The sequence below is a fragment of the Anolis sagrei genome, chromosome 1 (assembly GCF_037176765.1).
Source record: "Anolis sagrei isolate rAnoSag1 chromosome 1, rAnoSag1.mat, whole genome shotgun sequence".
Taxonomy (NCBI): Eukaryota; Metazoa; Chordata; class Lepidosauria; order Squamata; family Dactyloidae; genus Anolis; species Anolis sagrei.
The window spans coordinates 34,672,421-34,688,658 of record NC_090021.1 but is presented as its reverse complement, the minus strand read 5'-3'; the positions used below and the strand labels follow the sequence as shown (position 1 = coordinate 34,688,658).

At 43.1% G+C, this 16,238-nt stretch overlaps 1 protein-coding gene across 2 annotated transcripts in view; it reads left to right on the top strand.

Moving 5' to 3' along the window:
- USH2A (usherin) overlaps window positions 1-16,238 on the top strand; it is a 546,480-nt gene that overhangs the window by 170,742 nt on the left and 359,500 nt on the right. For both annotated transcript variants that reach the window (XM_060754270.2, XM_060754269.2), the window contains exons 26-29: window positions 665-795; window positions 6,365-6,638; window positions 14,295-14,498; window positions 14,602-14,682. In XM_060754270.2, coding sequence (XP_060610253.2) covers window positions 665-795; window positions 6,365-6,638; window positions 14,295-14,498; window positions 14,602-14,682 — 690 coding nt within the window. The remainder of the gene's footprint in view (window positions 1-664; window positions 796-6,364; window positions 6,639-14,294; window positions 14,499-14,601; window positions 14,683-16,238) is intronic.

The following is a 16,238-nucleotide window of genomic DNA, read 5'->3' as shown; positions in this document are numbered from 1 at the left end:
CTGCCCTACAAGACCAGTAAATCATAACAACAACAATTACTGCTATCTGTCCTACATGTCTTACAGTGAACACAAAACAGGTTTTAAAATTTTGAAATGCAATCTGTGCAAACAGTAAAAATACCGCAAACCTTTTATCACTTAAAAATATTTCCTGGATGTTATACAGTATTTTTTTTGGGAAAGCAACATGGTAAGAGCTGTTAGGATGTGGTCAGAATATAAACAAGCCGAATGAACGTTTCCCAGAGTTCCATTGGGGGTCTGCTTTGTTCTATTTGGGTTTTGTTTTGGCCTTCCAGTTTATATTAGCAGTTTCTATCTACAGGTCATCAAATTTGTTTGGGTTTTGTTTTGGCCTTCCAGTTTGTATTAGCAGTTTCTATCTACAGATCATCAAATTTGGCCAAATTTGGCTGAATTCAGAATTTTCTGCCAGAATTTTGCACACCCCTAGTGGATACCATATCCATGGATGCTCACGACCCATTTTATACAGAGTCATAGTAAAATGGCATCCACTATATAAATGGAAAAATAAAGGCTTTTTGGAATTTTCATGTCTGTGGATGGTTGAATCTGGGGATGCAGAATCCTGAGGTACAGAGTGCCAAGTATAATGTTGCTTGATCTCTCTCTGTCTGTCTGTCTGTCTGTTTTTTAGGTTTCCTGGAACTCCATCCAAGCACTTTTCATGACGGCCTGGACATTGAGGTCTCCTTTACATTTAAAACAGATCTGCTGAATGGATTTCTTCTTTTCATTTACAACAAAAAGGGACCTGATTACATTGCTGTAGGTTCTGATTTTTTGTTCTCAGAAGGGTGATATATGAATTGCTATGCACAGAGGTAATTCCATTGATGCAGGAAACAACTTGTGCTAGGACAAATTTATGAGAGAATATGCCCATTGCCGTTTGGTTTCATTGTTTGGAGCTGGAAATAGAGGTAGCTTCTGGTCCTTCTCTCGGTTTGGTAGATAGAAGCTTAATCACAGTAGTAGTTTTATGAATCAGCTGTATATCCATAAAAACTGTTCATTAGGTCTTCGGTGTTTCACCTTAGGTATAGCGATATGTCCATAACCTCTATGACCTAATCTACTCTCCTGTATAGTTTTATAGCTAGAAAGAATAGTATTGTATTGATTTTTATCTTCAGCCATTTCACTATTGTATTTTACTGCTAGGCCACCTAGTTTTCCTTGCTTTATACAATCATGTAATCTCAGACTATTAGAAGCTGAAGTTGTCTGAAGAGGCCATCGATTAGTATTTAACATTTCTTGAGTGCTAATATTCAAAAGTGACATGGTCCCTGCCCAAGTCCTAAATACATTGGCCCTAATTAAGATATGTTGAGACCAGAAAATACAGCAGAAGTGCTACTGTATATGAGCACTCTCCTCTTTAGTACAAATTACCATTTTGACAGTGCAGTTCAGCTTTGGCCTGGCTAATCATTCAGTTGGCTGGGTCCCCCCCTCCTCCCCCAACTTTGTCTCTAGTTTTCTTTTAGGTTCATCATGAAATAAATGAGCATGTTTCTAACAACTTTGATGGAATGTATGTGCTTTATGCTCAAAGTACAGTAATACTATCTATCCATCTATCAACCAACCTCCCTACCTACCATACCTACCTATCATCTATCTAATCTCTTTAGAACAACCTTCGCAATTCAGGTAATTCATTGTTATGTGAGTTCACTTTACCCCAAATAACACTCTTCCAGAATTTTGGTTTAAACTTGAATATGGATAGAATTAAGACACATCAAATTTCCCAGATCAAGTTTCTGCATTCTCCCATACCTCTTAATTTCTTGGTTTGTCAATTTGCCCCATTTGACATGTGTGCATTGGTAATATATTGTCAGTCATATTTAACTTTGCATTTTTAATCAATATTTTTTAAATGATTCTGGATGCAAAAAACAGCCCAGAGGACAAGACTAAATTTTGTGAACCAATCAATGAAACCAAAATGTAATTCAGCTTGATCACATATTTTCAAAAAATCTGCAGCACCAAATTTGCTTTTTTGAATTTTGAATGTTTTCACATTTTGCTTTGACTATTCAGTTCTGATGAACATTTTAAAAATATAATGGTATCTTACTAGTTTTTTTAATGGCAAGGTGACAGTACTAAATACCAAATAGAATCACAGAACTGAAAGTTACCCTAGGGACCCTCCAGTTCAATCCCCGGATATATAGAAATACACAACAAACTACTGTCTGATAGCCATCCAGCCTCTGTTTAGAAACTGCCATATTCCAAATTTTCTTACCATACCTTGATGTCTTTACAGAAAACCTTTGTATATAGTATCTTTCTTAACTTGGAATGTTAAAATGTATGTTGAAAAATGCAACTTCCCAGTGCTTTCATTTACTTCTGTATTCCTTCTTTGCTTCTATTGTTTCCAAAAGAGGAACTGGTATTTTTTCACTATTTGTCTTTCTATTAAAGGCCCCCTGGTGGCAAAGTGAGTCAAACTGCTGAACTTGTTGACTGAAAGGTTGGTGGTTCGAATCCAGGGAGCAGGGTCATCTCTTGCTGTTAGGCCCAGCTTCTGCCAACCTATCAGTTTGAAACATGCAAATATTATTAGATCAATAGGTATCGCCTTGGCAGGAAGGTAATGATGCTCCAAGGTAATGGCTACATGGCCTTGGAGGCATCTATGGACAACACTGGCTCTTTGGCTTAGAAATGGAGATGAGCAGCCTGCCCCCCCCACCCCCGAGTCAGACACGACTAGACTTAATGTCAGGGAAAACCTTTACTTTTACATCTCTATTAAGATGGAAGTGAATGGTATGCCCCAACCCTGACATTTCCCAACTCTGATTGTCATGAAACATCTAGGTTCTCCATTTCTTCCAATCTGCAAATCAGCCATTAAATTACTAGTATAGCGTACTGATCAGTAATCTACCAGGGGAAAGCACTGGCAGGGTAGAAGCCGCTGTAAGAATACTCTGAATGATTGGCACTTGGAATGCATTTAATAAAGAAGTCCTATTTTAACATGTGGGACTAGATTATCCAGTGCAGGCAAAGATAGGACATATGCCATTATTTTTTCCTGTAGTTCAGGACATTTGGGAAGTATAGGTAAGAGTAAAAATACAGTTGCAGGAAGTTCATGCAATTTGTGTTTAATGCTTGCATATGTATTTCTGTGCAGAGTAATATCTGGAAACACTGGGATGTGGCAAAAATGGTGCAGAAATACTCATAGATGTTTTCACTACAATGGGGAGGAAACTATTGAAATTATTCATCCTCGCTTGAAAGGAGGAAATGGTCACACATTTACATCTCTACCCCAAGATAACCCTTTTTCTGCAGAGCATCCCCTTGTACTTTTCTTTCCAATTCACAGAGGCTTTGTATTTGTACAGACAATGCTGGCCGTAGCTGCAGAGATACATGGGATAACAGCGTATATCACGTCTTCTTTTTGAGAGGTTTCCCCTCACAGTTCCAATTCTTGTGAATTATTATATTATTTTATTATGTGCAGCCAGTTTCTTCCCTTAACGGATCCTAACATTTGGAATTATATGGTCTTTCTTGTGAAATAACACTATGGTCTCATTGGAAAGGAGTTTGTGACAGCTCAATGACTGCTTTTGTATGGCTCTTGTCTTTGAATTCAGAAAATGAAAGGACAAAGGGGGCGGAAAAGGCGGGGGGGGGGGGGGGCTCGGCCGTGATTGAGTTGGCAACTGGAAACACGTATTTTAACAGTTGGGGTCATTTTAACCAAAAAAGTATTCTGTCCAGTTATCTAGTAATATTATTTTATATTGACACATAAGATAATGACACATATTAAATAATTGTTTCTTGAAGAACAAGGTCCATATTCTCAGTTGCTTCCTTTATTTCAGACAATAAGATTTCCCTTGGCCTTATTAATCTTTTTGTTTCCTTATGTAAATGCCATTTCCACCCTTCACTAGACAATAAAGAATCTCAAAATATACTTACCACTGCATCCTAAACAAGATGCAGTGCTGACTGTTTAAATCATGCCAGCAATATAACTGGAAAATGGATATTTTGATAATGTGTGCTTGTATTAGATAAATTGACTCATATGTCAACCTCCTTCCTAATATATATATTTTTACAAAATCATTAGTTAGACATATACAAAAATATGCTAGAAATGTTAGATCAATATGTATTTTTAATATGTAAAATCTAACTTACGCCTCAATTTAAAGCTAGTTTAAGATGGTGTCATGGATATTTCTCAATATTCTTCTTGTATAAATCTTAATAAGAAAACTGACAAATATTTTTTTTCTATTTCCTAAATGTAAACAGCAATATTTTATAGCAGTTTGGTGTCAGTTACACAGATCTTAATAATGGTCATATGTTCATGTTAATGCAAATGAACATTCATTTGCATTAGCATTAAAATATAAACATGATGCTGCCAAATTTTAAGTGCAGTTTATGACATCCGTGAGACAAGTTAAACAAGAAATTAATATTTCTGATGAAATTAATGGGATTTCAGAATGCTAATCTCTGATTAGATCATTCTTATAATTTTAAAATTGTCTAATACTGATAGTCAAGCTGTTATATTTCTTAAAAGAATACCCCCGCATGAACATCAAATTTCAAAGCTCATGCTAAAATAAAACTTATGATGTTAATGATGCCACAAAACTTTTGTTGTTGTAGTTGTTATCCAGTTTTCAGTTAGTATTTTGCTGTGGGCCTTAGGGCTTGACTAAACTGGCAAAGAAATATATCTCAGTGTCACCCCCACAATGCACAGAAGCTTCTGGTGAGCTTGCAAGGGTGTTTTTTTAAAAGTTTGGTTTTTGAGGTTTGTTTTGGGCAAATTCAGGAGATGAACCAGATTTGCTGGAAACTATAAAGTATCCCATTGCTTTGGGATATAATAGGTCTGGCCAAATTGTAACCCTACAGATTTTTCTGAATGTAGTTTCATCATCCCAAGCCAATATTGTGGAGTTCTGGGAGTTAATATTCAACAATATCTGCTGGGCTACCCTTCATTTGCTTCTATTTACATACTTGACTGGAGTAAATTATGAGTGGGCTTAGTTTTAAATAAATCCACATAGTGGCATCTCTCCTTGTTTTTCACACCATCTTGAGACTGAAAAATGATCAGATATTGGCTGCCTGATCTTATGACGATCTCTCCCAAACAGTCAGTTCAAGAAAGTATCGGTATGGCTCATAACACAACTAATAATCTCTCTGGTTTCTTGGTAGTTACTGTTTTGAAGAATTATTATTATGTTTAGTATAGTAGAATCATTATGATTATGCTTAGAATTTATTTATTTATTTGTGGTATTTGTATCCCACCTTTCTCAGCCCGGAGGCGACTCAAGGTGGTTTACAGTCGGCAACAATTTGATGCCTGGCAGACATAGAATACAGTTAAAAAACATTTAGCATATAATATAAAAACCATACAAAACCAATAAAAACATCAATCATCAGTGTCTTCTTACTAAACTAGTTTTCCAATCGCATCGTCAAGTCGTTCCATAGTTCCATATCTACCTGATATGCTGCATTTGCGAAAGCTTGCTCATAGAGCCAAGTTTGGACTTTTTTACAAAATATCAGGAGTGAGGGGGGCAATCTAATATCCCTAGGGAGGGAGTTCCACAGCTAAGGGGTCACCACTGAGAAGGCCCTGTTTCTCATCCCTGCCAGATGCACCTGTGAAGGAGGTGAGACCAAGAGCAGGGCCTCCCCAGACAATCTTAGAGTTCTAGGTAGTTCATAAGGAGAGATACACTTGGACAGGTAAGATGGGCTGGAACTGTTTAGGGCTTTATAGGCTAAAGCCAGCACTTTGAATTGTGCCCAGTAACAAACCGGCAGCCAGGGGAGCTGGTGCAACAAAGGAGTTGTATGCTCCCTGAGCACTTCTCCCGTTAGCAACCTGGCTGCAGCCTGCTGAACCATTTGAAGCTTCCAAACAATCTTCAAAGGCAACCCCATGTAGAGTGTGTTGCAGTAGTCTATACGGGATGTAACCAGAGCATGGACTACTGTGGCCAAGTCAGTCTTTCCAAGGTACGGGTGCAGCTGGCGCACAAGTTTTAATGATGCACATGCTCCCCTGGTCACCGCCGAGATCTGGGGTTCCAGGCTCAGCGATAAATCCAGGATCACACCCAAGCTGTGAACTTGCATATAGAACTAGTATAACCACTGATATTGTTTTGAAACACTTTGCGTGTAATCAGCTGCTGAAATTCCTACCATATATTTGCATTTATTTTGTTTTTGCTATTGACAATCTTTTCTTTTCTGTTTCTTTAACCACAACCTACAGGCAGAACTAAAAGGTGGGATCCTTTCTTTTTGGCTTAGAAATGGCATTGCGTCTACTCGTGTGAATCTCTGGTTAGGCTTGTCCTACTGTGATGGAAAGTGGAATTCAGTTGTTTTGAAAAAAGAAGGACCCCGGGTTTCAGCAAGTATGAATAATATGATGGAACATGTTGTGGAACCTGGTTTAGAGCAGCTATTTGTAAACTCTCCAGTCTACATTGGAGGAGTCCCAGATGAGGTCCAGAATGCCTTTAAAGAGCTGGGATTCGAAGAAGGTGCGTTTTTATAAAGTGCTGGGAAAAATATCAATGATGTATGTAGTGATAGGAAATCTTTATGATTTGCATCTACAGTGGATGGAAAGACTATCTCCATTTGTTATTGTGGTGTGTTTATTATATTGTATTATTTTGGGCTTGGCCTCATGTTAGCCACCCCAAGTCCCCTTTGGGGAGATGGTGGCAGGTTATAAATAAAGTTTATTATTATTTATTCTTATTTGTAACCTACTGTTTCATGTGAAAACGAGGTATAGGTTTCTAGTCTTGTGATAAAAAAGTGATTATTATGATCTATGCTCAGATCTTTGACTCAATCGTTCATTCAAATTGTTTGTATTCAATTAATGTGAGCATACTGCTTCAAATTCCAATATTGTTACATACATACCAATAATTGCCAGTAGGCTTATAAAATGTTGATTTTAACAGCTTTTGAAAATGCCTTCCTTTTTTATTTTTATGGACATTCTTTGCATTTTATTGCTGATTTATATTTGTGGTATTTATAGTATTGTAGTTATTTGTTTGTTTGTTTGTTTGTTTACAGTATTTATATTCTGCCCTTCTCACCCCGCAGGGGACTCAGGGCGCATTACAATGCACATATACATGGCAAACATTCAGTGCCATTAGACATACAACATATATAGACAGACACAGAGGCAATTTAACAATCCAGCTTTCTGGTTTCATGAGGGTATGCTCGATTCCAGCCACAGGGGGAAATGCCACTTCACCAAGTCCTTGATGGAGTACTTCCTCATTCTTACGCATGCTGCTGGAAGGTTTTATGGTATCATAAATTAGTTAAATTAGTCTCCCTGCACAAAGCGGTACCTAAATTTCCTATTTGACAGATGCAACTGTCTTTTGGCCTGCATAGGTGAACAGCAAGCTAGACTATTAATGTTTGGGAGCTCACTCTGACCTAGGCTGGTTTTGAACTCATGACCTCTTGGTCAGTAGTGATTTAATGCAGCTGCCTACTAACTTGATTACCATTTGGTGGAAAAAGGAGACAGTAACTTAAGAAATATATTACTTTGAAATAATTTTTATCATTGAGGCTAGCTATTTTTCCTACCACTCGGTCTTTGTTAGGTCAGATGTAATCTGTTAAATTAATTTAAATTAATGTTGTATATGCTGAGTAACAAATTGAGAAACTGTTTTTGTTGTTGTTGTTGTTGTTGTTGGTCAAGTTTCCAAGTAAATTATCAAAGGGGTAGGGAAAATATAGTTATTCCATTAATGGCCATGCTTCTTTGTATCATGGAAATCATAATGCCAAAATGAAATAGTGTTAAAGATACCCGCCCCAAGTTAAGGGATGCCAAATTAATATCACTATTCTGATTTTTATACAACAACAACAACAACAATAGCATTTTTATTTTTTACCCACCTCTCCTCATGGCTCAAGGCTGGTTACATGGTAACAATACTATGGTAACAATATTTTTTCTTCGTGGTCTCTGCGAATGCACACTTGTGGAGAGACTGCACCTGCGCGGGCTCCAACGGAAACTTCTACATTTTAAAACTTTTCAAGTTTTGGCGGTAACCCCGCCCAGCCCCAGCAGGGGATAAAAGGGCGCCCCGCGCACACCGATCCAATTCCTTTTTTTCCGCTGCACGGCTCGCTTCGGTACTTCTAGTTGGATAGTTTCTCTACAGAGATTTCCTCGAGTTGTTTGGCTGTATTATGTCAACAACTCGCTTCAAAAGATGCGCGAATTGTCCGAGGAAGATCCCTGATTCGGACAAACACGCTCTTTGCCTTTTGTGTCTCGGAGAGGCACACATTACTTCTTCGTGTCGTCATTGTCAATCGTTGACGGCACAGTCCCGTAAGAATCGGGTCCATCGGCTTCGATACCTTCTATACCAGCAGACGTTGGCTCCGGTACCTTCAACATCGACATCGGTGTCGACGTCAGCTGCGGTATCCAGGCCTTCAACATCAGCTTCGACGTCGAAGGCAGCATCGACATCAAAATCTATCGATCCCTCGGCGGAGACCGAGCCTCGCCAGACAAGGGCGAAGAAGGCGGCACAGAAGAGGCCGAGAGCAGCTATGTCGACAACCTCTAAGGCCTCGGTGTCGACAGCTTCCAAGGCTACAAAGCCTACAAAGCAGAAAGCTCCATGCACGGTCACGACCGAGACCGTACGCATCCGGCACTCTTCGACCAGCTCTGTGGCGTCGGTGAGATCGATCAGGTCCACGAGGTCGACGTCGGCGACTCCGCCATCTTCCACGGCGGTTCGCATTGCTTTTCGCCGGTCTCAAGAAGAATCTCGGCGTGCTTCCACCTCATCCTCCGTCCCGCCCACCCCGGGCAAGTCGGTGTCGAAGACAGCTCAGCCGCCGGCAAAGAAGAAGACGATGCCGCCTCCATCCTCGTCTTCTTCTTCTTCTCGGAAGCAAACCACCGCCTCCTCGGCCACCTCGTCGGCGAGGTCATCGCCTTTGCAACCTGCTGAACCCCAACCGGCCCCTCAACCTGCCCAGGAGCCACAGCCTTTGCCAGAACTGCCGTCGGAACAACCCGAGTCCCCGGTGATCTCGGTGGACACGGTGATCGAGGCACCAACTCGACATGTGACAGCCAGACAGGAGCTTTTCCTGTCGGTCACGACCTTGACAACTGTGACGGCAAGACAGGAGACTTCTCCAGTGTTGGAGACTCCGGAAAGGGGCAGGCAGACTATGAGACTGGCCCGTGCCATTCAGGCTTCGGCCTCAAAAGCCCCCCTCAGTGGCTCTACTGCAGCGCCCGAGTCGGGATGTCTCCTCATCCCCTCCTCCTCAATCCGTGGCGGCCGATGACGAAGAGGAAGATGGCGAGTTGCCGGGATCGGTACACTCGGGGTCTGTGTTGTCTCTCGGGATCGAGAGATCACCCACTCACGACGCCTATGAGGCTGACCCTCCATCTCCCACTGACAATGTCCGAGCCTTTGCAGATCAAATGGCTTGTATGGCTGATGCCCTAGGCCTGGAGGTCAAGCAGACTTCCAAGGCAGTGCAAGACCCGGTGTTTAAAAGGGTGCAAGCGGAATCCCCACCCGCTCCTCTTCTACCCTTCCTTCCCTACCTCCTTGAAGTGATCCAAGGCTCCTGGAAGACCCCTTCCTCCATCCCTCCAACCTCTAAGAAAATTGAATCATGGTACAGAACGGACGATGAGGGCTTGGAGTGGCTGAAACACCCAACAAACCCACCCTCAGCAACCTCAACAGCAAAGGAGGCAGCACCAGCAGCAGCGGTCGCGGTCCCGCCAGGCCTCTGGAGGCAATCAGGCTAGGCGCCGCATTTGACGCCCTAATGGACAATACCGTTTGTCCCTTCGTTACAGATGTTGTTCCCATGTCCCTCCCAATGGTACCCGCCCTCATCCTTCCATCCGGCTCGACACCGTTCGGGGATCGCCTGATGAACTTTCTCCCTGCATGGGAAAATATCACCTCAGATGCATGGGTTTTAAAGATTGTCGACGAAGGTTATGCATTGGAGTTCGAAGAACTCCCACCAACAGGACAGATTGTCGATACCGAACCATCCTCGGCAATTCTGACAGAGGTCGAGACCTTGCTTCTGAAGGGGGCAATTTCCCCTCTCCCGGACTCTCAAAACCATCGAGCCTTCTTCTCCAGATACTTTACTGTCCCAAAGCCGGATGACTCCCTCCGCCCCATCCTCGACCTCAGAGACTTAAACTCCTTCATCGAACCTCAAAAGTTTCGGATGGTGACGGTATCGTCCATTCTCCCTCTCCTCAGATACGGAGACTTCTTCGCGTCCGTCGATCTCCGGGACGCTTACTTTTATGTCTCAATCAGAAAACATCACAGACGCTTCCTGGCCTTCAGGGTAGCGGGACAGACGTATGCCTTCAACGTCCTCCCGTTCGGTCTCGTGACGGCACCGAGAACTTTTACCAAATGCATGTCGGTGGTCGTGGCAGCCCTCAGGAGGGAAAAAATCCGCATTTTCCCGTACCTAGACGACTGGTTGTTGGCAGCACGCTCCCCGGACCTTCTGCAATTTCAGGTGGCAAAGACGCTTTCCCTCCTCGAAGACCTGGGCCTCCAGCTAAACGAGGAGAAATCTCATCTCGAGCCCACCACCTGCATAAAGTTCATCAGCGCCATGTTCGATTCTCTCTCCCAGACAGTCTTCCTTCCGGAGGAGAGGTTCAGGGCTCTTCGAGCCGAAGCGCTCAAAGTGCGTCGATCCCGAGTGGTCCCGGCGAAGCAGATACAAGTCCTCCTCGGGCACATGGCCTCCACGGTGATGGTGACACCATTGGCAAGGCTCCGCTTCCGTCCCCTCCAGAGATGGTTCTTGGACCACTTCAATCCCATGCGAGACAGTGCTGCGAAACGCCTGCTGATACCGAAGTCGGTAAAGGACTCTCTAAACTGGTGGATGAACCGCCAGCATGTCTGCAGGGGCGTTCCATTCCACCCAGAACCCCCAGCTGTCACGATCACGACAGACGCCTCGATGTTCGCATGGGGATGCCATACAGGAGAACTCTCAGTCCACGACCTCTGGTCTCCACAAGAAAGGCAGTGCCATATAAACTACTTGGAACTGCTGGCAATCTTCAAAGCCCTGAGGGCATTTGCCCTCCTGGTCACGGGGAAGTCGGTCCAGATCCTCACGGACAACATGGTGGCAATGTTCTACGTGAACAAGCAGGGAGGAACGGGCTCGAGAAAACTTCTCAAGCTGTCGCTGGAACTTTGGGACTGGTGTGTGGCCAGGTCGGTGTCGATAACAGCTTTGCACCTCCCGGGAGAGGTCAACGTTGAGGCCGACGCACTCAGCAGAACCAGGGCAACCTCTCACGAATGGAGGTTGAACCCCGACGAACTGGCCAAGATCTTCAAGGATTGGAGCTTCCCGGCCGCAGACCTTTTCGCGTCGCCGCAAAAAGCTCAGCTCCCTCAGTTCGGTGCCCGGCTTGCTCTGAACACGGTACCGGGATGTCTCGGGGACACGTTCCTTCTAGACTGGTCACGGCATCTGCTCTACCTCTTCCCTCCCTTCCCGCTCATCCCAAGGGTGATCGAGAGAATCCAGTCGGCGCAAACGAACTGCATCTTGATAGCGCCGGAGTGGCCACGACAACCGCGGTTCTCGGTCCTTCGCCAATTATCCGAGGGACGGATGAGGCGCCTTCCACTTCGGCAGGATCTACTCTCCCGGGAAGACGGTCAGCTTCTCCACCCCGACCTCGCTTCTCTGCATCTTTCGGCGTGGAGGATCCAGTTCTGAGGTCCCTGTGCCCAGGAGTTCTCCCGATCCTGGAGGCAGCTCACAAGCCAGCGACCAAAAAGTGCTACTCGGCGTGCCTTAACCGCTTCCAGGCCTTCCTCTCCGAGAAGGGCCTAGATGACCATCAACCATCGATACCGTCAGTTCTCTCGTTCTTGCTGCACCTTACCGAACGGGGCTTGTCGCTGTCGTCACTCAAGTCTCACCTGGCGGCTATCTCTTGGCAGCTTCAATGGACAGGAGAGGCCTCCTTGTTTAAGGAGAGCTCCGTGAAGTCTTTCCTGCGGGGTTTCAACAACCTACACCCCCCAGTCCGCTCCCCGACCCCGGGTTGGGACCTCGACCTTGTGCTAGCTCGACTCGCACAAGAGCCTTTTGAACCGATGGCATCAATTGACCTTCGACTTCTGTCGTGGAAGGTGGCTTTTCTTGTTGCTATCACCTCGGCCCGTAGGCCTTCGGAACTTGCAGCACTGCGTGTGGACGAACCATATTTTGTTGTTCACGAGGACATAGCAGTCCTCCGTACGGACGTGACATTCCTTCCCAAAGTTGTGTCCCCTTTCCATGTGAATGAAGACATTGTCCTTCCCTCGTTGTGTCAGTCTCCCTCTACCCCGAGGGAAAAAAGACTTCATATGCTCGATGTGCGGAGGGCTTTACTCTGTTATAGGGACAGAACTGCTCAGTCTCGAAGGACTCAGAGACTGTTCGTGGCATATGCCCAGGAGAAATTGGGCCTACCGGTCACGGCGCAATGCCTGTCCCATTGGATCACCTCGACAATCGAGCTTTGTTACCAGCTTGCTCGACAGCAACCCCCGTTGGTTGTCCGGGCTCGGTCAACCAGGGCTATGGCGGCATCGACAGCCTTCCTTAAAGGGATTCCCCTGGACGCTATTTGCAAAGCGGCCATTTGGAAGAATCCTCAGACATTTGTCTCACATTATAGACTGAATACCAGGTGTACACCTGACATGGCCTTTGGGAGGGCAATTTTGGGATCGTGTCCGTCCTAAAACTTTGCAAAGTTTTCTTGTACTTGATCGGTACCGAGAGCTTCTTCGGTACCGTATATTGTTGTGAATGTTGTTACCATGTTTTTACTTGAATTCAACTGTTTACCGGTGCTGGTGAATGTAATTGCACCTTTACACTTGATGCCTTACTGCCTGAGGCACAGGCAACCTTGCACTATAGCCTAATGGGGCTCATCACAGGTAGTGTTTGTGTCGATATTGACGTCTTTTGCCTTGCAAATGTGTTTTGCACTTGTTAACAAAACTGTTTTGTGTAACTACTTAATGTGCCCTCATTGCAATGAGTGTCTTCAGCAATCACCATGTGGTTTATTTCAAGGGTCATGAAATAATTTTTTATTGTTCAAGAATGCCCTCATTTATTGAGTGTCTTTCACTGTTGATTGGTCACCCTCACGTGACCGGGAGGATCACGTACTCCCATAAGTTTTATGCACTGTGCCCTTCTTCGGAAGTGATTACAATCTCTTGTTTGGTAACTGTTTGCACTTAATAAAATTGTTTGGCCCTTGACCTGAATAGTCGGTTTGCATTCTTCCCGCCTCCGGGACCTGAGCTTGCTAGTCTCCACAAGTGTGCATTCGCAGAGACCACGAAGAAAAATGGTAGGTTACATACCTGTGACCATCTTTCTTCGAGTGGTGCTCTGCGAATTCACACTAACCCGCCCAGCCTCCCCTCTGAGCAAACCTCCAATTTCTCGCTACCGTAGCGGCGTAGGAATTGGATCGGTGTGCACGGGGCGCCCTTTTATCCCCTGCCGGGGCTGGGCGGGGTTACCGCCAAAACTTGAAAAGTTTTAAAATGTAGAAGTTTCCGTTGGAGCCCGCGCAGGCGCAGTCTCTCCACAAGTGTGAATTCGCAGAGCACCACTCGAAGAAAGATGGTCACAGGTATGTAACCTACCATTAGAACACAAAAAGCATATGCATATTTGTTTCATGGGAATAGTCAGATATAGTTAGAATAAATGTATTTAAGCTTAAATAACATAATTGGGGTTTCCTAAAATCAATTATTTTGCACCTACTGTATGTTAATGTTTATAATTGTTCAGTAAGAAGTACCAAATTAAGGCTTTTGTTTTTAGATTTAGTTATTATTGTGCATTTCAGCGTATTGAAAATTCAGCAAAGACTGATCTGTATCAGTTTAAGTATTGCTGTTGTTTAAAAAAATATTTCTCAGATGTAATTTGAAGTTTAACATTTACATCTAGCTCTCCTTATCACTGAAATGTAGCGCTGCAAGAAGCAAAACATGATTCTTAATTAACCACTGAAGCCCTTTATGTGATACTAATCCCTTACTATTTGCTAGGTTTTGGTGGCTGCATGAAGGATGTTAAATTTACACGAGGTGCTGTCGTTAACTTGGCATCTGTGTCCAGCAGTGCTGTCAGAGTCAATCTGGATGGATGCCTATCAACTGACAGTGCTGTTAACTGCAGGGGAAATGACTCCATCCTAGTGTACCGAGGAAAAGAAAACAGTGTTTATGAGAGTGGTCTACAACCATTTACAGGTAGCGCATCAGCCCTTTCATTCTACGAACAATTGCATGATTTTAGTTAACTTTGTGCTAATGCATTCCAACATTGAGACCCATTCTCTTTCTTGCCCTTAAGAATATCTGTACAGAGTAATTGCTTCTAATGAAGGAGGATCTGTAGCTAGTGCCTGGAACCGTAGTCGCACAAGAGAAGCAGGTAATTAACATTTCTGATTTTGTCTCCATATCAGTTCTTTTGTTATGTTGCTCTCTGTATGCCAGGGCTGTCGATTTTAGGTTTTCATTATGAAAAAGGCACCATTCTTCTCAGTACATCTCACTGAAATATAAACAACTTTAGAACCGTGCCTATCTATATTTTCTATATTTACCTGAAAATACAAGTCTAAGAACACAGTTCTATGCTCATTGATTTGAGTGGGTTATATAACAAATCCAACTTTGTATCTGATTCATAACTGAAGAGTCACACAATCATATGTTTTTTGTTGTTATATTATACAATCCCCCCCCCCACACACACACACACACATTTTCCCCAAAGGTTGGCATTCAAGGAGGTCTAGAAATTAAAATGGTCACAATATAACCAAAATAACAATATAACTAATACTCTCTTTACACTATATTCTTATAGCACTACTGTTAATGCCTGCATCCTATGGAATTTGGAGGTTTATAGTTTAGTAAGACCTAAGAACTCTCTGGCAGAAAGTTCTTAAGTGCCCCTCTCTAAACTACAAATGTATGATGCTGGCATGGCAGTTAAGTGGATAATCATTTCAGCCAGAATCAATAATATTTGCTGAAATCCCTTAACATTAATGAAAATAGGGTGAAGAAATGTGGATACGACTCTGGATCTAGTTTTCATATTGATTAACAATTGCAGAAGGATGCAATGGGCCTCCATTCTTTTCTCTTAACCAATTTATTATTCCCTTTCTAGCATCCATTCAAAATATGAGATTATTGGATATGAGCAATCTGATAGTGCTGTAGAATATGTGTATTTTTGCCAACCTCGGAATTTAGAGAACAAACCCTCCCCAACTCAAAATATTCAGGAAAACTCAACTTCCTTTATCTTTTGCTTGTGCAAGCACAGTGTGCAATTTCAAAGACACTTTTGGTGTTCAACCCATCAGATTTAATATTTTACCATATTTTCTCTTCAGATATGACACTAAACAGTTTTCTTCTTCTCTGAACATATTAACTGCTTTACTATAGTAAGTGTTGTTTGAAATTAGTAAAATTTGTGAATTGCTGGGAGGGGGGAGTAATTTTGATATATGACCTCCTCATTTATATCAGACTTTTTTTGCAAGTTGAACCATAATATACTTCTTTGTAGCAAATCAGAGTTTTGACTTGCAAATGTACTGTTTATGCAGTTTAATGCCACCATGTGGTTGAGCATCCCAAAGCGAGCAAGCGCAGCCATATTTTTGTCCTAATTGTCTGACCAGAGTAAGATAGACCATAAATTTATATTTACAATCTGACCACAGCACAGAGCAGCTACATGTTCCCAAGGGCTCGAAAATAATTGCACTATTTAATTATTTTTGAGTCAGTTTTGTTGTCTCCCCTATGAGAAGACCATCTGCCATACAGTGCCTTACCTTGCCCTGTGATACATTTCAGAACTAATAAAATCAATATATTAATGTAGTATTGTCAGTAACCTGACGCTTTGTGAGAAGATCACATTGTTGCTTCCAGAAGGAACTGTGGCCATGCAATAAT